The 26,545-nt window shown below is 38.3% G+C and overlaps 4 protein-coding genes across 5 annotated transcripts in view; 2 read left to right on the top strand and 2 right to left on the bottom strand.

Annotated features, from left to right (window-relative positions):
* The first annotated feature begins 1,534 nt into the window (after positions 1-1,534).
* slc18b1 (solute carrier family 18 member B1) lies at positions 1,535-6,936 on the top strand. Of its 2 annotated transcripts, XM_057344576.1 has the most exons (14): positions 1,535-1,632; positions 1,905-2,041; positions 2,256-2,351; positions 2,430-2,503; positions 2,744-2,891; positions 3,114-3,270; positions 3,490-3,626; positions 4,409-4,510; positions 4,604-4,695; positions 5,372-5,467; positions 5,646-5,720; positions 5,803-5,896; positions 5,991-6,040; positions 6,123-6,936. In XM_057344576.1, exons 1-14 carry the CDS (start codon positions 1,611-1,613, stop codon positions 6,217-6,219), a joined length of 1,377 nt encoding a protein of 458 aa, XP_057200559.1. In that variant the 5' UTR covers positions 1,535-1,610; the 3' UTR covers positions 6,220-6,936. The 2 variants fall into 2 exon arrangements, with proteins under 2 accessions (XP_057200559.1, XP_057200560.1); XM_057344577.1 differs by lacking the exon at positions 1,535-1,632 and having other exon boundaries at positions 1,929-2,041; positions 2,256-2,343.
* Positions 6,937-7,094: 158 nt separating this feature from the next.
* Positions 7,095-17,777, bottom strand: ahi1 (Abelson helper integration site 1). Its single transcript, XM_057344575.1, has 27 exons — positions 17,668-17,777; positions 17,125-17,179; positions 16,908-17,032; positions 16,287-16,825; positions 15,526-15,641; positions 14,910-15,084; positions 14,637-14,829; positions 14,443-14,538; positions 14,103-14,288; positions 13,867-14,019; positions 13,647-13,779; positions 13,116-13,239; positions 12,329-12,558; positions 12,142-12,248; positions 11,938-12,056; positions 11,682-11,812; positions 11,454-11,594; positions 10,964-11,145; positions 10,793-10,838; positions 10,640-10,671; positions 9,990-10,107; positions 8,933-8,991; positions 8,757-8,819; positions 8,466-8,628; positions 8,296-8,390; positions 8,104-8,183; positions 7,095-7,585 (listed from the first exon to the last, which is right to left on the bottom strand). The coding sequence occupies exons 2-27, from the start codon at positions 17,132-17,134 to the stop codon at positions 7,459-7,461; spliced, it is 3,543 nt and encodes a 1,180-aa protein (XP_057200558.1). The 5' UTR covers positions 17,135-17,179; positions 17,668-17,777; the 3' UTR covers positions 7,095-7,458.
* Positions 17,778-18,473: 696 nt separating this feature from the next.
* lft2 (lefty2) lies at positions 18,474-20,188 on the bottom strand. Its single transcript, XM_057344547.1, has 4 exons — positions 19,903-20,188; positions 19,429-19,672; positions 19,086-19,337; positions 18,474-18,980 (listed from the first exon to the last, which is right to left on the bottom strand). Exons 1-4 carry the CDS (start codon positions 20,165-20,167, stop codon positions 18,653-18,655), a joined length of 1,089 nt encoding a protein of 362 aa, XP_057200530.1. The 5' UTR covers positions 20,168-20,188; the 3' UTR covers positions 18,474-18,652.
* A 4,863-nt stretch (positions 20,189-25,051) lies between these two features.
* The window catches only part of cdc42bpaa (CDC42 binding protein kinase alpha (DMPK-like) a), a 45,044-nt gene continuing 43,550 nt past the window's right edge, over positions 25,052-26,545 (top strand). The window contains 1 exon segment of the mRNA XM_057344681.1: positions 25,052-26,180. Within this exon segment, the coding sequence (XP_057200664.1) occupies positions 26,003-26,180 (178 nt within the window). The 5' untranslated portion in view covers positions 25,052-26,002.

The following is a 26,545-nucleotide window of genomic DNA, read 5'->3' as shown; positions in this document are numbered from 1 at the left end:
CCAGTTAGGATCATATTTTCCCCAATTTTTGTGGTCCTACAAATCCTTTCTCACGTTTTTCTCACAAAATATTATGTTGTCAGCATTCTTTGCACACTGTTGTATTGCAGTATCCCCGTAATGTCCTTTTTGAACAAGTCATTGCTTTTTAATGTAATCAGAATTTAAACATTTTTCAATTATTGTCAAGTACATTATATTATTCAGATTGTCATGTAAATAACATGACAGAAAAGTGATGTAGTTAAATCTACCTAAAAGTTTCGTTTACGCGTGTTCAGTGTACCTGACCAATGACACTTTAGCACGAACTACAGTATATAGTATGCATTAATTTAGCCAAAAATGTCTTATTACTATGTAAATCTAACACACTGTATATTATGCAACGAGTGGAATCAAAATGAAACTGAAAGATGATGTGTAGGACAGAAGGATTCCTCATTTCTAAGTTATAATGATCTGTTGCTTATTTTGATTGTTAGATGTTTCTTTACCATTTAAAACGATGTCCTTTATTATATTCAGTCTGATTGGTTTAACTTTTCTTGCATCAATTGAGCTGAAACACTTGTGTGTTGGTAGTTGCTCGGTTCCTGAGTTTCCTCAGTAATCTCGGTTTTTATTCACATTTCTTGTATAAGAGTCAGTGGTTGGGAGTGAGGTAACTGTTGATATGGTCGACATATTAAGCACTTATTCTTGATGTTGTACGCTTTGATGATTTGTAGTTGCACTTATTTCTTGCCACTTTGTACTGGGATATTCAGGCCCAGTTTAAATGATGTGGAACGTGAGGCTTTAACTGTGCTTTATTGCTTAATGTACATTTTACAAATGTATTTCAAGGATGTCTTGGGAGCTTTAGAATGTGTGTGCACAGTTAGACTTTAAGTCAATAAATAAAATCAAAAATCAAAGTAGTTTGATGACGTCTGTGAAGATTTCTTATATGTATTGTGAATGCATCTCTGTGTAAAGTTGTATTAACACTTGGTCAGAAATACGTGTGCCAATGACATATTATCTCTAAAATGGGTTTTTTAAAGATGTTTTTTGGTCATTGTGGTTTTAGAAAAAAAACAATTCAACTTTATTTGTAAAGAAGTTTGCTCAAAGTATGTTCTATATATATTTGACAATAAATGTAGCTTTAAAACCCCCTTCGAGCAAGCTAAATGTAACTGTTGTGAGAAAACGCATCATTGTTTTTATTTAGAAGATGTAACTGCACTGACCTCCAGATGGTGCACTTGAATTTTGTTTCAATAAGACCTCGTAGTGTTCAGATTCATTTTAGCGAATCGGTTTGTTCGGACGGAGCCGTTCAAAGAAATAGTCTAAAAACGACAGACAAACAACGCTGTATTATTTGAAAATATACAAGTATTATATCATATATTGACTGTTTGTAATACAAATATTTGTTTTCCCATTTCACACATTAGAGGTTAACACAGCGAATCCGTTCGATAGAATCGCCAACAAGAATCGGTTCACTAAATGATTCGTTCGCGAAACGGGTTACACCTGGTGACAGAAGAGCGGAAGAGTCACACAATCTCAGCGAGACCTTACAGCAAGAAGAAGAAAGTCTCTGCGAATTTATAATGGAGTACGATCAAGACAGAGGTCTGTTGTTAACACATTGTTTGTTGGTTGTTACAGTTTTAAGTGTTTTGAATATTGTTGTCGAGCATGCGTGAGAAATGTTACGCTGTGTCTTTACTCATGAATGGATGAGGTGGTGTTACATTGTTTCCTCGAGCATAAATAAATCAATGAATGAATGTTACTTTGTATCTTCAGTCACTCGTGAATGAATTGCTACATTGTGTCTTCAGTCAACGTGTTGCGTTGCGTCTTCTGTAACTGATGAATGAATGCATGTTGACGTCATGTAGGTGGTCAAGGTTCAGCACGAGAGACCCCCGGCCCTAAAATGACAAGACAGCAGATATTAACACTTATCGCAATGGCTTCAATAAACTTCAGCTCAATGATCTGCTACTCCATTCTGGGTCCTTTTTTCCCAAACGAGGTACTGACATTTACACCTGACGTTCATAGTAAATACCCTTGTCTAACTTTTTACTCGCCAGTCTGGTTTTATTAGTATCACTAACAGCAAAAATGTGTGGTTTGAAAATCTTAGTTGATATGCCTCGGTCGGTATGAAAACCACACGTCCTGTGGTTCTTCTGAAATGAATGAAAGTGTATCTGAGATATTTGTACGCATGTGTCATTACGCAGGCAAAGAAGAAAGGTGTCAGTCAAGCTATGATTGGACTTATATTTGGCATCTATGCATTATGCACGCTGGTGGGATCACTTGTGCTTGGTAAATATGTAAGTTCATCATTATTTTACATTATTTGCTTTGCAGGGGATTGCGTGCTATATCCATGCTCTCGACCTCTGTTTCAGATTGTCCAGATAGGAGCCAAGTTTATGATCGTAGCAGGGTTGTTCGTGTCTAGTGGATGTACTGTACTCTTCGGGTGAGTATAAAACACTTAAAACAGCCTAAACCAGCCTATGATGGTTTGCTGGTCTTTGCTGGTTTAAGGTAAATGACTACCGTAAAGTAAAAGAAGTAAACAAATTCCTTTAAGGATTTTATAAAACCTCCAATATAACCGACAGTTTGAAGCATAACTTTGTCATGTTTATACATACGCATACGTATGATTTATAAAATCACTATTGAAATGTTTTGTCTTGAATCACTTGTTCTGCAGGTTTCTCGACCAAGTGTCCGATGGGACAGTTTTCGTAGTTCTGTGTTTCATCACGCGCTGCATAAACGCCGTTGGCTTTTCCGCCGCAGTTACGTCGTCTTTTGCCGTTTCAGCAAAAGTGTTTCCAGACAACATAGCAACTGTTTTGGTGAGTTGTGCTCGTTGTTTTCAGTGCACTTAATGTCCAAGAGCAAATCGGGCAATGGAAGCATGTTGTTTGTGTGACAAAGACGTGTTGTTTCTCCTGAGAGCATCTGTAGATGAAGTTATTCACCGTCTCACTGGTTTGGAATGTCACTCAGTTAAAATGATTTGGGTACGTGTTTGTATTTTGTAATTAAACTAATAACAGTGCTGTTTAATGTTACAGGGTTTTCTGGAGATTTTTACAGGGCTTGGTCTGATATTGGGACCTCCGTTAGGTGGTTGGCTGTATCAGTCATTCGGATATGAAATCCCATTTGTTGTCACGGGCTGTCTTCTGTTTGCCGCCGTGCCACTCAATATGTGGATTTTGCCGAGTTTTGGTTAGTGTGGCTTTTTTACCTCCTCTTCCAGATGATCTATACAGTATGTACTGTATATATAATATGCTGTTATGTTGAAATGATTTGAAACGGCATTTGCATTTCACCACTCGGGGTCTAACCTCTTTAATTTGTGAATGTGTGTCAGCTGTGTTTGTTTCTGTTATGGTTCGTCCTCTGACCACAGCGACAGACGTGTCTGTTTATCTCATTGTATAGACGCAGTTCCTTCCCAGGATTCCTTCTTCAGACTGTGTACCAGAATAAAGATTCTTCTCATCTGTTTTGTGGTCTTCACTGTGAGTTCAGGAATTGGTTTCATGGATGCAACTCTGTCCATATTTGCTATAGAAAAGGTTGGTCATCTTTATTAGCCACTACACAAGTCTGTTTGTTTTAAGTTAAGGTTATTATTGTAAAGTGATAATAACAGTAAAACATATCTGTTCATTGAAATCAAATGAAATATTGGCCTACATATTACTTGAAAATGTAAACTAAATGACGACTTAAAATGTTGCCCTAGCAATATATTTAAATGAGTTAAAAGCTGATGCATTGCAATTGTTAACTGTAAATAAATAAAAAAGACACTAAAAGTGAAATAAAAAAATACATTAAACCCAAACAGTGATAATAAAAATTCATTTATAAATAATAAAATAACAAAAATTTGCTCAAATTAAACTAACATTAACATTAAAACAAAAATACAAATAAAATATTTAATAACAAGTGATTTAAAATATGAATAAAACTGAAGTAAAAACTAAGATAACTTCACTCGTTTTTGAAATATCTGACAAATCATGCAAGGAATCTAAGCCACATTGCTCTTTTCATATTGCTCAATTCATTTATTTTATTTGTAAAATCTGAAGGTATATAGAGCAGTGTGTACAGTATATACGGTTTCAGAGACAACAAAATAAAACAAATGTAAACTTCACTTCCAGTAGACTTCCACAAAGAATCAATAACTGTTGAGTAGTTTTAATTACATTAATTTGAATGAATATACAATTAAATATGAATATAAATTGTTATATTATAACCCAACACAGACTGGAAGTTAACTTCGGGCCAGGCGCATGCGTCCGATGAAATCATCTATAACTTGTGTGTTATTTGTTCACAGCTGAATCTGAGTGCTGGAAGAGTGGGGTTGCTTATGATCGGACTGTCACTGCCGTATGGGGCCGCATCACCCGTTTTCGGTATAATAAGCGATAAATATCCAGTAAGTGCTATCTATCATTATTTTAGGGGTGCTGATAGAATTTATGTCATAATGTGTGTGATTCTTCCGCCAGTAAACTGATTCTCTGTGCAGTCCATCAGGAAATGGATGATGGTGATTGGAGGAATGGCCACAGCGGTCAGCTTCTGTTTCCTCGGCCCACTTCCTGTGTTCCATATGAGAAGGTGAAGCACATGTAGTTCACTCAGTGGGTGTGTCTCAGTCAGCGCTGTAGTACACTTGTGCACTTCTGAGGGGGTCAACCAATGTTAAAGCCACTGTCAAAATTACACAAGTGCAATGAAATGTTTGTTTGTCGTTTACTCACCAATATGTCATTTGTATTTTTTCAACATGTATTTTTAGTGCACACTTCAAATGAAATACTCAAACGTACCTTCAGCTTCAAAATCAGCTTTTTTTCTATGAGGGGCTGAATGAAAATGTCTTAAAGTATAAACGAAGCAGACATTACTTATTACTTAAGAGTGACTAGAGCATGGACTTTGTTTTCCATTTTTCCTGACTCCAAACACAAATTAAGACATAACTTTGTTTAACCTTAGGTAAAATATTTTGACTTTGTATCTGGACCAAAACATGCCAACCCAGAAAATATCATTTACAGTTGTGTTCTTTTAAAGTTGAATCTGTTAAAAACTACCTTTTTTTATTTATTTGTTATGATGAATTATATTAATAAAATAACAAGAAATGCTTAGACATAAAATAAAGGATGCCGTTACACCATATATACTGATTCACTACATAGTGAACTTGGGAGTGGATTGAAACGCATCCGAGTTTTGCTTTTCTTTATGTTGTTGTCTTGTTGTCATGCGATGTCTTCTGTGTCTTCAGTCAGCTCTGGCTCACCGTCCTCGTGCTGGTCGTGGTGGGATTCTCCGTATGCATGACCTGTATCCCCACCTTCGCTGAGATGATCGATTGTGCACAGTGAGGCAAATAAACCGTCACACAAGTCCATTAAACACACAGACATATTATGTTTACACAGTTCCTCTCATTCTGTTGTGTTGCGCTAGATTCCTGAAGTAGTTTGAATAAATAGATTAAGCCGTGAAGCTTCTACACACACGAAGGTAATATTGAGCGGCTGTTGTCGTTCTTGCAGTGAAAATGGCTTCGAGGAAGGCTTGAGTACTCTGGGTTTGGTTTCTGGATTGTTTTCGGCGGTGTGGTCTGCTGGGTGTGTATTGGAAGCTTTTATTCAAGAATATGCCTCACATTTCTCCTTCACAAAACCTAAAGCGTCTTTATTTTATTTGAAGGATGTTCTTTGGCCCGACCATCGGAGGTTACATCACGCAAGTACTGAGCTTTGAATGGAGCGCAGGAGTTCAAGGTGCACTCGCCTTTCTCGCTGTAAGTGTAAAATATTCATATATTCGTGTGACTATCAGCCGAGGAGTGATGTATGTACATCTATTGACTACATTTTGATCTTTACTTTATGTAGGCACTCTTTCAAGTAATATATTTCACAATCGAGGAAATGCAAAAGAATAAGTAAGTATACTGTGATAGTATCCAGTATAGCTTAGTATTAACGTTCTTAGCCAATTTCTAATTCATAATGTCTTGATTTCAGGTTGCAAAAGACCAGCAAGACTGAAACAACGTTATCTCAAGGAGAAAAATCTCCTCTTCTTTCAGAGACGGAAGCTATCGCTGTTGACATCAGTTGAAGCTTCGTGCTTTTCAATGGAAGGACAAACTTTATCGTATTGCCGGTAAACAGGTGAATATGATAGGGAAGACAAACCCAGAACGGGACGATTTAACATCAATGGTCTCCTAGTTTCAGATGGACAACATTTCTATCCAATGAATTATGGCACATTTGAACATTTACAACATAAATGTTGTATGTTCTCTATGTTGTGTTCTTAAATCGAATTAAGAGAGGATTTGTGTGTATTAAAGTGTAATGTTACCTTCATAAAAATCATTATGAGGACATTTCATTCAAACTAAGATAAGTCTGTTGATATATGCTGCACAGTTTAGCTTTTTATGACCAGCTTGAGATATAAAATATTCATCATCACGACAGTAAAGTCATTTTTAATCACTGTTGCCATCAGTTTTGCACATTTGGCTTGATTATTGTATGCAGTAACTTAACATGAGCTCTAGTATGATCAGCACAGATACCTCGTATAAAAATGATATCAAGTCAAGGGTACGTCATTTGTTACCTTGTATACAGTGTGTGTGTGTGTGTGTGTGTGTGTGTGTGTGTTTTGGGTACAACAGAATGTCGTCTGAAAGGTTTAAGGCTTGAAAAACTCTAGCAAATAGCAAGAATGTGAGATTTATGTTACTTAACATGGATTAGTCATATAACAGTAGTTTATCAATGACCCTTTTACAATTTTCAGCTTTTACAGATTACCATGTGTTTTGTCTTCATCCATACAAACAGGCAGGATACAACTACATACAGTATGTAAAAAAACGTTTTAAATAATGTGCATTGCAATATTTTATTAACACTGATATTAATAAACAGTTTTGGATTATTGCCTCTTTCAAACCCGTGCTATTTTTGAAATCATAAGAATTGATGACATTTGTCTTTTTTTGGCAACTAGTTTATTCCCTTCTGTGACCGGTGCAAAATGTTTATATTAGTAATGCAGTTCTGTTTGAGGTGTTGCTGTAACATTCAGAATTAAAATCAATCTAAAACACAAACATAAACAAATACATATTTAAATAAAATATAAGCTCGGTATATCACAGAAATACAGTAAAAAAAAGTGTGCCGTAAAACGACATATTACAAATATCAGTTAGAAACGTACAAAATATAAATCTTCTGATTATAAGGCCAGCTAAAAACACAAATAGAAACATACACAATGAAACACTTGATTCTCAGTGATGGAGGTCAAGTCGGTGTGAAATCAGTCACTTCGTCCTCACGGTTTGTCTGGTTTGGGGAGAGGTCGCCACCTTCTGGAGGATGTTGAAGGCATCTCACGATCTGGCGAGAGAGCTGGGGGAAGATCTTCACTACGCTTCACCTTCTTCTTCTTCTTTCTTGTTCTGTGTACATAACAAGATCGACAGACATTATTCATGAAACACAAGTACAACATGTCTGTGCAAATCACACAACCCAAATGTCTCTTATTGTACTGTAGGGTCAATTTTAGTTTCCTAAAACATAACATAATAATAAACATTTCTGTTGTAATATACATATATTTCATGTAATATACGACATTTTAAAATTTCAAGGTAAAAATTAGGGTGTAGTTTGCAAAACTGGGAATGGATGGTGATGGTGTATGTATTTGTGGTCCAGATTTAAAAAACGAATGGTACTTTTGAAAAAACTGAGGGCACGGATTGGAAACTCGTGGGTGCGGTTTATTAATCTATGGACACGATTTGTTAAACGGAGTGAAAGAATTACAAAACTGTGGCCTTGGATCTGAAGTCCCCATAGGCTCTGTAATAGGAGAGAGTTCTCAAGATGGCGCCTACGCCAAAAAGGTCACGTGTCTGAAAGCCACGAATCGCCAAACATAACCAAATGTTATCAGGCTGTTTCTTCATACTTCGTGGAGGACGCCTCCGGGTCAGTGTCTAGTTCTGAGATGATTTTTAGTTCTCCGGATGCACTCATGGCTGCAGACAGCTGGAGGAAAACAAGACGATATCAGCATCAGGCAGGTGAAGATATCCGCTTGTAAATCATTGTTGTTTCAGTGTTTTAAGCTCACTAATATTCAACGTTTGTGAAACATTACCTGGACTGGAGTTGCACGTTGGACTTCTGCTTCAGAATGATTTGACGCTGCAGGTTGTGCTTCTAAAGCTCGCGACAGGTCCTCATCGAAACTCCCTTCAGAAGACATACAGAGACATTACATTTATGACAGCTCACTTTCCTGTGTGATTTCCTGTGTCATCTATGTACCTTCATCAGCCACATAGGATGCTGGGAAATATCCCTCTTGTCCATTGACCAGCCGTCCAAACCACCAGCTGTCATTGTCTTTATACAGCACATGGATGGCGTCACCGCGCCGTATGGACAGCTCATCAGATCGGTTCGCTCTGTACTCATACAAAGATACCACCTGGAAAAGATTTGTCATATAGATCCTTTCTTTGCGCTCAAAAGCATTTATTATTTATTAGTATTACTGGCTTTAGTAGGACAAACACACAAATCAGATCAAGTAATAATGAACCAAAGAAAGTTTACCGTCTCATGGATTTGTCCAAAGTCCGTCTCTGCTTGTTGAGAGAATTCATAATCCAGGAAACTCTGGAAATGAATACCACAACCTCCGTTAATCAAGTATTAACTGTAAATGCTGAAAAAAACTGATATTTTATCCAAACTGAAATCGCTGAAATCTCCAAAATAGAATGTCTTACTTTCTGGTGTTTGAGAGATGGCGCTCTTCTGATGGGCTGCCCAACAGGGGCATAACCACCTGAGAAAAGAGGGTGTCTTGATTTCCATAGCACATAAAAATGGACATTTTCATGTCTGTTAGCTATAATGTCATTTATACGCCTGCGTTGACAAAAACTTTTAGAAAATTTAAAATAGACCAAAAAATCTCTCTAAATCACTACCAGCCTTCGACTGACATTTATATTAAACATGTAAGGTATAATCCACGGCTAACTGAGCATTGAAGGATTTTATAAAACGGTCATCTCCGGTGCTTGATTCTGATTGGTTGAGTCAAGTTCTTAGCTGTTATAAAATATCCCCATTTATAACTGCTGACCGCATTACATAGCCTAAATATCACTTTATTTACGTCATTTCATGAAACCTTGCTACGCATGTGGAATAACTGTTTTATAAAAGCAATAAGCCCTGCGAAGCAGTGAATGACAATGAATTTTGTCATCATTTACTCACCTATAAATGTCTTTGTTTTGATGAACACAGAGAAAGATATTTGGAAGAATGCTTATGACCAAACAGATCTCGCGCCCCATTGACTCCCATAGTAGGAAAATATACTTTATCATTTTTTTGTTCTGTTGAACACAAAAGAAGACACTTTGAAGAATGTAGGACAGCAAACAGTTCTGGGGCACTTTTGACTACCGTTGTTTTTTTCCTACTATGGGAGTCAATGGGGGGCGAGATCTGTTTGGTTATAAGCATTCTTCCAAATAGCTTTCTCTGTGTTCATCAGAACAAACTCGAAGGTGAGTAAATGATGACAGAATTTTCTTCAATGTAAAATGCTCGGCTAGCTGTGGATTATCCCGCTTATACCAGAGTCATTTGCCAAGCTAAAGCTGTTATTGATGTTGACAGTGTCATTTCTGATCAGTTCATTTCAAACATTGATCAAACTGAATGGAACTACCTGTGCATTAAACTGTTCCAGCCAATCAGAATGGAGTTTTCAAACGGACTATGGTATAATGAAGTATATGTAATCTAATGTGTAGCAGCAGAACATACTGCTCAGTGAAGCGAGTGTTGCCTGTGGTATGAGGTGAGCACTCAGTGATGATGTGGTCATCTGTAGTTTGGAATGAGGGGACAGTAGAGATGGAGGAGGAAAATATGATGCAGTGCCCTGAAATATAAAACGACAAGAGCATGTTTGTTAGTAATCGTATGTTTCCTATTGGAAATTTGAGTGCTTCGTAAAGGGACAGTTCACAGTTACACACCATCATGTCATTTTAAAGCTGTAAGATTTTCTTTCTTCTGCAGAACACAAAAGAAGATATTTTGAAGAACGTTTCTGACCAAACAACACTGGACACCATTGACTTCCAGTGTATGGACTGAAAACCATCGTGACATTTCTCAAAATATCTTCTTTTGTGTTTCACAGAAGAAAGACTTATATACAGGTTTGGAATGACATGAGGGTGAATAAATGATGACAGAACTATTGAACTTGAGTTCTTAATTAGTTGAATTGAATTGAACTTGATTTTTTAATGAATGGGACTGCGAAAGAGCAAACACAACCTGCTGGCTGTGATATATCTGTCTGAAGATGAATACCTCATTAACATTACTTTTACATATGATTTTATGTCTAATGCAGAATGTAGTGATGACACGAGAAGCTTTAGACAGGAACCCCTAATACTTACTTCTAGACTCCTTCCCAGGTGAGACACACCACCTTTAAAACAAATTGACAAACATTTACATCACAACTCATTTAATATGCATCAGCATACACAGTGTTGTTCAAATCTGTATTTAAAAAATGCAGAATTCATCATCCTCTGCACATCACTTGCCTTGTTCATACATCATATCCACATTAGGAGAACTACGACGGGGCTCCTGTAAGAAAAGAAAACGTAGAAATGACATGTTCTGATAACAATCAGACAACGTTTTAAAATCAAACTCATTTCAATGAAAATGTTCACAAGTACAGTCTTCGCAAAAATGTTGCCGTTTTTTACCAGCACAGAATCCAGTTTCTGTTTGACCCGCTGAATCTTCAGTGACACGCGTGCTGTGCTGGCGAACCGATCCATTCCGCTGGCAGAGGGGTTCTGAAAGGTCGTGACCTCTGACGGATTCTTACGGTCCGCAAACTCTGTCCGGTTCATCCCTCTCAAACTCTCCACCTCCATCTGAGCCACTGCGTACAAACACAAAACACTCGGCGTGACTCTGGCTTTGCTTCAAGGGAAAGTTCACCCAAAAATCCTCGTGTCATTCCAAACCTGTATCGCAAAAGGAAGACATTTTGAAGAGAACCAAACAACACTGGACCCCATTGACTTCCATTGTATGAACACAAAACCACTGAGACATTTCTCAAAATATCTTCTTGTGTGTTTCACGGAAGAAAGATTCACAAAGTGAGAGTGAATACATTTTTGGGCGAACTGTCTCTTTAAGAATAACCACTGAATCAGCATGAATGGATGGTTTGGGGTGACTCACCCTTCCTGTCGTACAGATAGAGATGGATGGGCTGGTTTTGGCCGAATGCGCTGAACGCCACCATGTTCTCATGAGGGTGAAAAGCTACGGCCCGAAGAGCAGAAGAGTAGCAGAGCTCCGAGTACACAGCCACCTGATCGCCTGAGAACCAGAAACCCAAATTGAACCAATGCCCTGATTTCTCTTGTGTTTGAAGATGAATCTCTCCCATGAACAGAGGTTTGTAACCTGTCTCCGAATTCCACACGTAAGCCTGTCCGTCTTCACTTCCTGAGAAGATGAAGCTTCCGCAGGGCGTAAATGTGCTGTTAATTCGATCCCTGTAGTTTGTGGCACCAACGTACTTCTTCACTGCAAGACTGCAACACACCAAACACTATTCATCATCTTCTTCTCAAACTGCTTGGAATCTGAGAGCCGCATTGTGTTTTTAAAAAATCAGGTCTCACGTTAAACATCAGAAAAATACAAAGCAGATCCTTACATTCTCAAATCCATGACTCTTAAAACGCTGTCTTTGGCATGAATTAACAGTCGTCTTCCGTTCGGATGCACTTCTACCGAGTTAATAGATATTCCCTGCAAATCGGCCTCTTTAATGTCCTGTAGACAAACAGTGAATTGATGTCAAATCCTCTGACAGCTCACATCATGCTTGTTTAGGAACAATGCAAGCAGTATTCTTCACCCTCTCTTTACGCCAACGACTGGTCACGCCACGTCGAGATCCATCCACAACCTCTGTTCCCCAAACTATGATGATCCCAGAATTATCCGCTGAAAACATTCTGCTCCCTGTGTGAAGACCAACACATGAAATGACCTCGAACCTTTAAAGTGAAGTGCAGAACTTCATGTTCTGGGTTAAGACGTACCGTCAGTGTCGAAACACAGTGTGTTGATGAACGTCTTGTGTCCATCAAACTCCTGCAGAAGTCGTCCGTTGGCGTCCTGTCCGTCCACGTTCCACACCCTCACAAGTCCGTCGTAACCCCCGGTCACCACCACATTTTGAGCCTGCGGGTGATAGCGGGCGCAGTAGACGAATGAAGGGTGAGGCAGAGTTTTATGAGCGAATGTCTGCAGGCGGTCAATGCTCCAAACTCTGAAAGAAGAAAACATTACAGTTTACAAGTGCATTCTGGACATACACAGCCGCGGAAACGATTAAGACACCATTTGAAAATCATTTTCAGTTTTCTGAATTTACTATTTATAGGTGTGTTGAGGTAAAATGATCGTTTTTGTTTCATTCTGTGAACTACTAACAACAGTTCAAAATTCTATCTGCATTTATTTGGAGAAAAGGAAAACTGGAGAAACAGGTGAAAACAACAGAAAAGATGCTCTGTGTTTTTCAGACCTCAAATACTGCAAAGAAAACAAGTTCAGATTCACGTTTAAGCAATACAACAGTTATATTTCTACATGTATTTAGGAAAATTTCAAACATTCTTTTTTATGTGATAACCTGGATTTTCATTTCATTTTGTGGAAATTCAACAGACACTGGGCTGGAATCATCACAATACATCTCAAAATGCTGATTACGTGAACATTTGGTATGGTCTCTTCATTTTTTCCACGGCTGTTTGTGATATTATCTTTAAATAAAGGAGCAAAACGTCCACCTATGCAAAGAGTTCTGAGAGAGATGATTACCTTACTGTTCCGTCAGAAGATGCTGTTAATAGTCCTCTGTCATCGCTGGACCAGCAGAGATCGTACACAACACTGAGGTGGCCATTAAAAGATGCTAAAACTTTCCCAGATGGAATCTCATATACTGGAGAGAGACACAAGATTCAGAAACGGAAAACGTGGCAAACTAAAAAAGGCTTTTTTATTACAAATGATATTATCAGCATCACAATATGTGCATTATAAATGTAACATCACATAACAGAAAAGAATTGCTCTTTATAATCTGAAGCGTCCCTCCCCCTACATTATAAAAACGCTGAAGCGGCATCTGAAATAAGCCACTTGTTCACACGCCCACAAATGCTGCTTTGCCGGGCTGTTAAGTGCTATTGGTTATTTTTAAAAGGGGTGGAGCTACTCAACATGTGCCCAGAGATTGAATTTTGAAATGACGTCAAATAAGGCTGAACGTTTCAGGACACTTCAGTGGGCCTTTAAAAACTGAATGGACAATGAGGAGGTAGTGATGGACCAGTACGAGATGCTTACTGATGATGGGGAACACGTCTCTATCTGCGCACGCTGTCGCCAGGGCCCGTCCGTCATGAGAGAAGCGCAGAGTAAAACATCCCATCTGACCACCCCGGAACGAGTGCATTGGTTTATTGGGGATGCGACACACCTGTTTAAATAAATGATTAGAAAAATGAGTTGTCAGCCTGAACAAACAGGAGGATTATCTCCACTCATCAGTCAAAACAAACACAACCTGTCCCGGCAAGCGACTCCACTTCATGGTTTCTGATGTGGCCCCCTGTAGCAGTGTGCTGGTTTTATTGGTGGTCTCGTTCTGAAGCTCACTGTACAATGTGCTGCCTCTCTCCTGCTGTAAAGCCGTCATAGAGCGGACACCAGGATCCACCTGTCCGACAAACCCAAACACACACAACCTCACTGATTCCGGATTCTTTCTCTGCTTCCCAATCGGACGTGCCGTCCACTCACGTGTTCTGGAGGTTTGATGCCCTTCACCGTCACATATAGAGTTGAAGAATATTTGTTCCTCGGATACTTCCACCACCACTGGAATACATCAACGGTCTGTGGCAGTTTCTTTGCTCGGGCGGGTGGACAGTACAGCTGGAGACGCAGTTTGGTGTTGACGTTCAGAACACCGTTGGTTCCTACAAGCTGTAGAAAACATTTGAAGAGCTTGGAAATGGGTGGACATTTACGACCAAACCACCAGGACTGACAGTGAAGGATACAAGCGAGTAGAAAACTATGAAGAATTCTTCAAGCTTGACATTTAATCAGTGTGTGTGTGAGCTACGGAAACAAATACCCTCAAGAAAGCCCAGGCGATCTTCCGAAATCCCCGCTCAGGTTGCTCAGCAGAGACGTTCGTTCTGGCTTCTTCCACACTGATGAAATCCAGAATCTATAATAGAGAATAACACGAAAAGCTCTTCATGTTTTTTTTCCAAAAACCAAGAATGCAGAGATCATCTCGGCGCACGATTCATAAGACGCACGAACCTCAAAAAACAGCAACACTCGCGGAGATTCATCGTCATCCTGCACGAAATAACCGAAGCGTTCGTTGAAGATGATCTGCTCGTCCCACTCTGGAACTGTCGTTTTGTGTTTCTTAAAGTCGAAGGGTTGAGTTATGATGGGCAGGACGTGCTCGACGTTCTCTTGTTCATAGAAGGATGACACGTGACGGTTGCTGTGCACAAAATGAAAAGAGGACCGTTTTCATTATACAAGAATACTAAATATATGGCTTTTGGTCCAAATAGTTCTTACCTGTCTTCCTTCTTGACATACTGTCCTGTGACCTCATCGACCACGTGAACTTTGACCATGGGGTGAGACACCAGCAGGTCTGTCTTCAGTTTGTCTGTCCTGTGGATATAAACTCCCAGCACGAGACTGTCGTCGAACGACGGCTTTTCTTCTGTCTGTTCCTCCTCGACAATCACTGCAACCAGACACGACAAACCTCGGATATTCAATCAATCCATACTGTTCAACTGTCAGACTTAACATAATTATGTTTAACATTATTATTAAGTTTCAGGTCTATAAAAATGATGTCTTCATTGAAAGCAGAAAGGAACTCCTGTCATGTAAAGTAGGGCTGTCACAATTATGAAATTTGGCGAAAGATTCATTGTCTAATAAATCATTGCGATTACGACGATTAATTGTCTGTTTTAGGGCTTTGATGTTTAATTCTCATACATTTTAAATTCAGCTTTGAAATATGTTTTGAAACATATTGTTCTGAATATAAGACCCAGAACACGTGATAATTGCATTTTTCCCTGTGAACTTTCTTTTACAAGAGCATGCACAAAAGAATAACGTGCAGCGACGATGTATTTTTCACCAACACAGATGTTCAGATCACTCATCGCACCTTCCTTCCGTTTCGTTTTCTTTTTCACTTTAGGCTTGACTGTGTCCTCTTCAAACTTCTCCACGACATCTTCCTGCACACGTTCTGTCTGGTTATCCGCCAGCAATTCAGTCTGACTATAAAAAAATAAGCAGATTCAAATCTAGGGCTGTCAAACGATGAATCGCGATTAATCTCATCCAGAATGAAAGTTTGTGCTTGCATAACATATCTCTGTGTACTGTGCATATTCATTTTTGTATTTATAAACACATACACATACATGCATACATTTAAAGCGGCCCTAACACACGCGGTTTCTGCCAATCTCAAATTAAAATCTACAAAAATTAAAAATTAACAAATGTTTACATATAATTTTACTTAAATATATAAATGTATGTGTACGTGTATGTGTTTATAAATACAAAAAAAATATGCACAGTACACAGACATATATTATGTAAACACAAACTTCTATTCTGGATGCGATTAATGGCGATTAATCATTTAACAGCCCTATTATAATCATAAACACATCATGCATTGAGACTTTGAAAATGTTCGAAAGACATATTTTGTTGTATTATAAATTACAGCAATTGTATGTTATAAAACTGCCACAATTCTACACTCTTTAGACTGTTATTTTATGGTTTTAATAAGTAAATCAGAGTTTTAACTATCCTTATAAACATATAGCCTAACCACATGCATAGAAATAAAACCAACTCATAAGATGGTTTTAATTCTTATCATGTAGGAATGCGTTTTGTTTTTACCTTGTATCTCCCTCATGTTTGTTTGATTTTGACTTTTTCTTTCTCTTCTTCTTCTCCAGTTCATTGTTTAACAGCGGTACCTCTTGTCTCTCTGTGAGCTTCTTCGTGCCTTTCTCCTCTGCCTTCAAGATCTGATGCTGGTACTCCTGTAAATAATCATCTTCTGTCTCCGTCTCTCCTATCTGCGCAGTGACATCACTTGCTCCTCTGCTCTTCCCTTTTCTAGCTTTGCGACCTCGTCCTGCATGTGTTTCAGTTTGGATGTCTGCTTCTGCCCTCTTATCGTTCTCCTCATCATCTTTAACAGGTGTTTTCAGAGGTGGAAGTTTTCTTCTGCTTTTCTTTTTCCCGTTCGTCGATGGGGGCTCTTCCTCGCTGGCATTATGGATTGCGTTGGTCTTCTCTGAGACCTCCCTCTCTCGGCGTCTGTTTTTGGTGAACCTGGGGCTGCCATGAGCTGGATCATACGTGTTATGGATGATGGTTTCATCATCCTCTGTGTCTTTACTCAAATCAAGGTTCTTCTTCAAGGTCTGAAGCTGCAAGAAAACACAAGAGTAACGTGTAATGATCCGATTACTAAAAATCTGATCTATGAATATTATTACCAACTCAACATACCACAAGGATTTCCTGAGACTGGTCAACGGTCTGCTTGGCTTTGGTTTTCTGCGCAGGAGGATTTGTGTATCTCTTTAACACTTCATTAAAGCGAGCATTCGTCTTAGCCCTCACATCACTTTGACCTGACAACAATTTAACGACATTTTAATACAAATCTGACAATGTAAGAACATATGTTATCATGAAAAAAAGCTCAAATATGAGAGATCTTTACCTGCTGGCATTCTGATGTACTCTGGACAAATTCATTCTGAAAACGAGTCCTAAGGCTGAAAACATCAAAAACAATTATTGAATCAAAAAAGAAAAGGTTCAAATTAGTATTTTACATTAGAATACAAACTTTACACACTTTTATACCCCCATTTAGTTATAATCACCCGAAAATAGTTCCTCGTGCTAGAACAGCTAATAAGTTAACGGGGCAGTTAGTGATGACCTCAAAACCAACACAAAACACTTGCAACAGCATTATTGGGTGCTATTCTAAGGTCCATAAACACAAGTACTGGCAATAAACAACACAAATGTCATCTGACTATAAGGCAGATCCCAGTGTTAAAAGCAAAACGAGTGAGCTTGAATCAGTGGTTGCTCTTGTTGTGGCTCCGCTAAATCGCAAACGCTAGCAAGAAAAAAAACAACCAAACAAATCACTGCTGGCCCAAAGCATGATAACATTCCCACTAAATTCAAGCGAATTGTTTATTTGACATATACTCCTGCTAGTGGAAATGTTTCTGTGAAAGAAACGCACTTCGGATGCTGTAAACCTCTGAGGAAATCCACACATATCTGCTGTAGAGAATTCGCGAATGATTTCAGTGAGCGGCCATTGCTGGCGAGACCGTTACCCAGAGCAACAACAACAACACGATAAGCCCCGCCCCCTGTGCTTAGCCCAGCCAATCATTATCTCCGGTGCCAAGACGTAGGTTCTTTGAAACAGAATAGATAACGACAAAAAAACTGCGGCGTACGATGAAATTTTGGGAATTTTCCCAAAACGAGTACACGTTTATTTTTATTAGGAAAATGAATGAAAAAAGAGGGCTATTTGACACATTTTATTGGATCCGAACTAAAAACAAGAAAGCTCGTAACATGTGGCGCTTTCAAAGCTTTTTAACATTATAAATGTTTATATATTTGATATTCTTTTCTGGCAGTTAATGTTAATAATGTGACTTGTACTACCTCTTTTTCTTGTGGCAAATTGAACTAAAAATCTTTCATTATAAATAAACGGTTTCGGTTCGTTTCGTATAGTAAGGCAACAACACGACAAACGCAAAGATACAAAGTTTCTCTAACAACCCACATAAAAATACTGTATTACACTTTAGCATTTCCTTCAGTAAAGTTCTCATATTATTTATAAAATCGCTTCGTCTTCATTTTTGTAAATGGCTTTAAAGCGTCTGCGAAATGTTTAAATGTGTATTTTTATGGCAACCTGTTTTTAAACGTTAATGAACACGTTCGTTTTATCTTTGTTTTAAAAAAACACAAAACATGACTCGTGCATATGTGATTAGCTATTTTATTTTCAAAAAACACATGAACCACTCAACAGGCCATTACTAATAATTCATAAATACATTTATTTTCAAGTGCTCGGTGGGGGTTTGCAACGCGTGTACGTGTCTCTATCGAATAAGACATTTCATTATACAGTATTTACAGTCAGTTTTAAGCATCACTCTATCACCTCTCTTTTGAGAGCAAGCCACGAAACAGTTTCACACTGGAGGAATTTTGTCCATGGAGCATCCGCACTTCTCAACAATCATGTTAGGAAATTCTGCCACTTCAATTTCAGTGTAATCTCCTTTCTTCACCAGGTACATCATGGGCAACGGCGCGCTCTCCAACACAGCGCACGTCCTCTGCCCGTAACCATAGAAACCGCGCTGAGGCTGCTTGCATCCTCCCGCGCAGCGGAACGCCTGGTACCCGGCCGGCTCGATGATCCAGTACTGTGTCCACGTGAGCTCACGGAAGTTTATGAAGTGCTCTTCCCGACAACACTTGCTGCTGTTTGGGCTGGAGTTGCAGTTACCTTGGGATCTATGGAAATGAAAATAAAAGATTTTAGCAAATGATCGACACACTTTAATTGCAACTGCTTTTATAAGAAAGCTAAATGAGTCGGCGTTTAGAAACAAAACTCACCCATATTCATCCAGGTTCAAGGTGTAGAACACAAGTTCTGGTGTGCCCATGTCTTTCTCCAGGGTGTTCTCTTTTGGGTCCTGTGTGGCGAAGCGCACTCTTTTGGCCATCTCGGCTGCATAGCTACCAGGCCTCTCTCCCTCAGTCCACACTTCCAGGTGCAAAGGTGCATTCTTTTTGCTTTTAGACCAGTAATGAATCGCCTGAGTCACATCGAAGCTTTTCCAACCAGTTTCATGGACGGTAACCAATCTGTCACAATAGCAAACAAGGACACGTGAGTTTCTGTTCATGCACTTAAAGATGTGATAATTGTGTAATCATTGCATGATGTGTATCATACCGTGAGTCAACGAGTGATGTTCTATTAGAGCCGTTTCCCAACACCTCCACCCAGTAGATGCTGACTCTGGCGTTGTTGATGGGTCTGTGGTGTCTTCGCTCTGGTTTGGATGGGTTCTGCACTACTGTCTGGAAAAGTTTCAGTTCTGCCATAGTAACCTCAGTGTTTTCTTGCAACCTGTCCTCCATGTCAAACACGAGACGCTGTCGAGTTGTGTCAGAGTACATGACTTCTCCTGTTATATCTGTGAAATGCAAAACATCCGTTAGGTCACTATTAGTGCGATTTACATTCTGTGAAATGTCTAGTCACTTGTTTCCTTCATTTCATTTGTTTTATTTCTTGAAACTTCGAGGGAGCAATTACACTTACGTTTTAAATACAATTTCTAAATACGTATAGTAAAGTATCAGCCCGTTTGGTATGGTCAAAAAGTGGTAAAAATGTTAACGTCAATTAAAACACGTCACCCACCTGCACTCCCACGAATGCCTCTAAGAATTCCTGCCAAACTTGGCAGAGATCTCCTCTTCCTCTTGTTATGTAGTTTCAGCATAGACAGATACTTATTCTTCATGTGAGCTGGGATGACCACATTTTCCAAATCCCTCTTCTGTATCCTGGGCAGTTCCGTTAATCCGAGTTTTTGAAGGAAAGCTTGCTTCATATTCTCATGGTCGAATCCTTCTGTGAATGAAATCAGCGCGGCACAAACGAAAAGCTGGATGAGTAAAGCCATGCTTGATCTGCTGGTGATGCAACTGCGGCTCTCCGGGCTGAATGACTGAGTCGCTGGTGGCTTATATACACGCGGCCCCCCCACATCCCGTCTGGCTTTTCACACCTTGACAAAGGGGAGGCAACCAAAAAAAGACACCCTTCAAAGCCATGTCCCATTTAGGCCAGCTATTGTTGTCCATGACTTTTTTATTTAGGGTTATTATTCATCCTATTCTATATGTGTAATCAATTTAACCTGTTTTTGAGAATGTTTTATAGATCTTTAGACAGTATGTTAACATTTTTGAAAAGTACGTATCAACTATTTTTTTAGCAGTTGCAAACGAAATTTTATTAAACTTTTAAAAATCCTTCTGTTACAAAATGCACCATTAAAATTTGCAATAGGCAATACAACACAGCATAATACTTCATTTCAGTTATTCACATGTATTTTGGCTGCACATTCCCTTCCACTTTCCAACCTTAACCATCTTTGGTAAAAACACCGGTAGTGAGTTTGGAGGGGCACAGGAGAGAGGAAAGTGTATTCAGAAATGACCACCCCTGCTGTCTTATAAGGCCGAGACTTTCTTCCACAAACAGAGGCGGTATATTCTGAAGTGTGCTCAGGGGGATGTGGATTGGAAAGAGTTTTCTCAAGGGGGTGATTATCTATTACTGTAGCAAGACTGCTCAGACCTCTTCAGTCCTGCCAACAGAGGGGACTGAAGTCACTCCAGCCTGCACTTGTGTATTGGGGCCGCAGGTTGTCTTGGGACGGCAGACAATGACGCCAGGAACGGCTGATGATGGATCATGTCATGTCAGACAGCTAAGCAAATTTACTTGCTACACAGCCATGTTTTCATGGTAATTGTGTTATTATCTGACGCTGTTTGTCAGGATGGTAAGACGAGCACAATCCAATGTTTACGAATCAACATGCCTATTATTATTCAAACAAGCAGTCAACAGCACGACAAATTAACAAACTTCTCAGGCAGTTTTACATTTTATTAATTTTGGGCCTTGTTCGATTTTATCTTTGGAAAAGTTCAACATGGTGAAAAAATGTGTTTGTGCGGCAAAATTAATATTGCTCCACTGTTTATGTTTTGGTGAGAAATTGAGAAATTGATGTGCAGCAAAATAAAATAAAAACTCATTTTCTTATAATCTCATGTAACATTTTCCTTCACTGATGGGACAAATGAAGATTATTAAGGGCATTTAATTAATCCTCACAAATTCACCTATTGTAACAGACATTGTGTGCTAGACATGTTTTTGTAAATGTGTTTATGCATAAAAATATACTGTATATATATATAATAATCTCATGCAACGTTAACCTTCATTGACAGGACATAAATGCAAAAAAAAGTATTAAATTATGTATAATTTACTTCACCTTATCTATCTATTTCTAATATAATATACTTAAGACTAACACATTATTACTAAAATATATCTATAATTATTATATATCTATCATCTTTAACCAATTATTATCAACTTTCTTCATTGACAGGACAAAAGTATATTATTTATCTACATACAAAATTTCATTTATTATATCATAGATTGTGTGCTATGTTTTTGTAAATGTGTTTATGCATAAAAATATCTATCTATCTATCTATCTATCTATCTATCTATCTATCTATCTATCTATCTATCTATCTATCTATCTATCTATCTATCTATCTATCTATCCTCACGCACGATTTTTTTCAAGGTTCCTTGCATGATGTTTCATGAGACAGTGCGATTAAATGGTATTGAGGATTATTGTTTTGAATACACAGCATCATAACAAAAGATTTTAGGCCTTCGACTTTCAATGACTCATTAAGTTAACTTATACCGATAGACGGTTGTTTTAGCGGGCGTGGCGTTCGCAATCGACTTTCTTTGATTCATCGACGCTGCAGATCAATTAATTAGATGATCTAGACTGAAAGTGGCATTTCTCATATTCCAATAGCATATGAAAAGGGATCAGAAGGATTAAACCAACAACAACACTGTCCTTCATTTTAGCCCTTTTAATCAAGAGCCCAATAAACACAGAAGGTGTTAATGATGAACATTATGGAATGTGTTCATTGAAACTGGCCCTGTTAACCTCACAAGTCACCGATGTGTGTTCTGATGGAGGACTTTATTTGATCCGCTATCAAGACTAATAGAAATGAAATTAAGTTATGCAGTAAACCAGACAAATTGTTAGTAGGCCTACTACACAGTCGCGATTCGATTTTATGGCTTCAAAGTCCGAGTGCTCTATCACATTTACAAACTTTTATATATTCTTTTACGCATGTTTTCCTCACATTTTTGTAAAGAGGTAGTAATTTATTGGTATTTATCCGAAGCAACTTACAGTACTTTTAATCTATACTTTATTGTCTGTATGTGTGAACATCTGGGATCGAATCCATGATCTTTGCGCGGCTAAAGTACTGCCTGAGCTTGAAATATATGATTTACATATTATGTTTTATATAATATATATAATATTTATAAATACTATTTTTTAAATAAATATAAAAAATATTATGCAGTCAATTAGAAAGCAAATAAAACGAGTAGTGAATACTGTAAAGTACATAAAGTGCGTATCCATGGTTTTGACAGCAGGAGACGCTGCTTTACCATTTTCTCCGCAACTAAACATTCGCGTATTATCGGGAGACAGCGAATATTTTCTGTCCGCAGGGGGAACCCTGACATCTGCAGACCTGAACGAAATTTGCTTACATTAAACTGCTCAATTAAATGTGTAAATTTAGATAGATAAATCTAGGTGTGAATATAGAGAGATATGATAGATAGAAAGATGTAAATTTAAAAATAAATGTGCACCAACGACCTCAACCTAGGCTACCCCCATCTCCCATCCAAATTACCTCACCCCCATACCTACTGGTGAGGTAAAAAAAACAGCTAGTGTGTGTGTACACGTTTACACACACACTGTGTGTGTGTGTGTGTGTGTGTGTGTGTGTGTGTGTGTGTGTGTGTGTGTGTGTGTGTTCATGTTTTTTATATCCCGGTGGGGACCTAAACCTGAATGCACACCAGGGCAATTCCAGCGTTATGGACGTGACATTTTGCATTATGGACGTGACATAAAAATGCTCAGAGAATGAATTTGTTACGATTATATTGAACCATCTGTTTATATTTTACTGAACCCTTGTTGATAGAGTCTAAACATCAAAAAATGTCAGTCTATGAAAAAAATGTATATTTAAAAAAAAGGAAATAAACACGCGTTATGGCTGTAACGACAAAAAAATGACGCGGTTTTTGTGAGACGATAAACTTTGTAGGATTTCTATAAAATAAAATGCACAATCCTGAAGCAATAATACCCAATGAATGGAGAAGGGATGCCTCTTTATAGAACATAAAATACTTACTTTATATTCATTTTCATGTGTCCATTTATGAGGAATATGTAGCGTTATGGATGTGACAATCCTGAAAATGTCACTTACCTGACTATGAAAAATCATGCACTAAAAATAAAACAAATGCTTTACAAATTTGAAGAGAGATCTCACATGGGTATTTGAACCACCAAATGTTAAAATCTGTGCTGTTATAGTAAAAACCGCTGGTAAAAACTTAATTTTTTCGTGGTAAGGTTGACATTTTCACGGAATTGCCCACCAACTCATGGGGACTCGTGTCATCGTGGGGACCAAAATTGAGGTCCCCATGGGCAAAAAAGCTTATAAATTGTACAGAACAATATTTTTAAAAAATCTAAAAATGCAAAAAGTTTTCTATGATCTTTAGGTTTAGGGGTAGTGTTAGGGGTAGGGGATAAAATATACAGTTTGTACAGTATAAAAAACATTACGCCTATGGACTGTCCCCACGGAGATAGTAAACCAGACGTGTGTGTGTGTGCGTGTGCGTGTGCGTGTGCGGTGTGTGTGTGTTGTGTGTGTTGTGTGTGTGTGTGTGTGTTGTGCGTGTGTGTGTGTGTTGCGTGTGGTGTGCTTGCGTTTTGTATGCATATGTATGTATATGGGCAGATTCCAGCGTTATGGACGTGACTTTTGCGTTATGGACGTGACATAAAAATGCTCAGAGAATGAATTTGTTACGAATATTGAACCATCTGTTTATATTTTACTGAACCCTTGTTGTAGAGTCTAAACATAAAAAATGTCAGTCTATGAAAAAAATGTATATTTAAAAAAGGGAAATAAACATGCGTTATGGATGTGACAAAAAAAGGAGCGGTTTTTGGGAGACGATAAACTTTGTAGGATTTCTATAAAATAAAATGCCAATCCTGAAGCATAATACAATGAATGGAGAAGGGATGCCTCTTTATAGAACATAAAATATTACTATATTAATTTTCATGTGTCCATTTATGAGGAATATGTAGCGTTATGGATGTAAAATGGCACTTACCTGACTATGAAAAATCATGCACTAAAAATAAAACAAATACTTTACAAATTTGAAGAGAGATCTCACATGGGTATTTGAACCACCAAATGTAAAAATGTGCTGTTAACATAGTAAAAACCGCTGGTAAAAACTAATTTTTTCGTGGTAAGGTTGACATTTTCACGAATTGCCCATATGCAGTTGTTTGTCATTTTGATTTTAATTATGTGTTTTCTGCATGGTGAATCTGAATGTAGCTCTTTAACGCTTATTCTATTTTTTTGTAATAAGTCCCTCTTTTCCCTCTCCCTCCTCGTTGCCTCTCCCTACTCCCACGAATCTCTCTCTCTCTCTCTCTCTCTCTCTCTCTCTCTCTCTCTCTCTCTCTCTCTCTCTCTCTCTCTCTCTCTCTCTCTCTCTCTCTCTCTCTCTCTCTCTCTCTCTCTCTCTCTCTGTGTCCAGTCGCCATGTTTCTCCGCATCATTCCTCAAACACATTGACTAAACGGCGGCGGGCAGATGAGACACAATTACCCCCGTCACCCTTCATCCACACTATCACCGCCATCCTCCTCATCTCCATCACCACCACCACCATCATCTGAAGGACTTTATCCCGCGCCCAGGACTTATTTTATACGGAATTATACACGAAAAAGGACTAAAACTGTGAAAAACGAACCGATACTTACGGTGCCTTGGAAGAACTTCGCTAAACTCACTTTCATCGGATATAAACATACACGATCCATCTTTTCCACACATTTAATGGCCGTATCACATTTGGGCATGTCATGTTAGTTTCATGGGTTTTGAGGGAAATTTCCCACAGGACGAGCTAAAATCAGCTAGCCTGTTAGCCGAACGTCTTTATTAGCCGGATCATTAGCATCAGTTATTTTAACACATTAAAGTTGATCAAAGTGGAGGTATTTTTAAGTCTAGACGGTTGACATGACTTGACACTAGTATTTACTTATGTTAATACGTGTTTTTACTGTTTATATAAGAGATGAGCAGTCAACAGACATTGTGTCGCGAGATGATGTCGTTCAGCTAGTTAGCTCGAGTGGCTACTGAAAAAGGCAGCAAATATACAAATATTTACAAAAGATAAAGTATTATTTTCTTTAAAAAAACATACACGAGCATTGCGGGCAAGTGGTTTAAACTGTAAGTTTCTTTCTACATTGGTTTGTTTAGCCTCTCTGCCACTGAGTTTATCACTAAAATAAAAATGTAGTGAAAAGTTTGGGTATGAACATAACACAAGTTTTGAAATGAATGCAGATTATACCTGCGTTTTAGTGTCATGATGGGCCTATAATTGTTCAAAGAGCCACTTCAAAGATTTGACGTATTTGCTTTGGTCTCTACTAAGACACAAAGAGAACTGTATTACACATTTTGGGCTGTCACTCTGGTTTTGAACCATGTCTGGAGAAGTGCGTTTGAAAAAGTTGGAGAAACTCATCCTGGATGGTCCTGTGCAGTCTAATGGACAGTGTTTTAGTGTGGAAAGTCTTCTGGATGTTCTCATCTGTCTATATGACGATTGCATCAACTCCCCACTCAGAAGAGAGAAGAATATAGCCGAGTTTTTAGAATGGGGTAAGACATCTGTTTATTGTCCTCTTTAAACCATTTGAGGCCAATGTATTCCTGATTAAGACATATTAAATCATTGCATTTCACGTTTAAACCATACAAAACCAATGCATTTCATGCATTTCCTTTCCAAACCATTTGAAACCAATGCATTTCCTCTTTAAACCATACGAAACTAATGCATTTTATGTTTACACCATACGAAACCAATACATTTCATGTTTACACCATATTAAATCAAAGGATTTCATGTTTTAACTAGATGAAACCAATGCATTTCCTTTCCAAACCATTTGAAACCAATGCATTTCCTCTTTAAACCATACGAAACTAATGCATTTTATGTTTACACCATACGAAACCAATAC

This window comes from Triplophysa rosa, linkage group LG10 (assembly GCF_024868665.1).
Source record: "Triplophysa rosa linkage group LG10, Trosa_1v2, whole genome shotgun sequence".
Taxonomy (NCBI): Eukaryota; Metazoa; Chordata; class Actinopteri; order Cypriniformes; family Nemacheilidae; genus Triplophysa; species Triplophysa rosa.
Note: the sequence above shows the minus strand (reverse complement) of the source record. Positions and strands in the feature narration are given on the sequence as shown.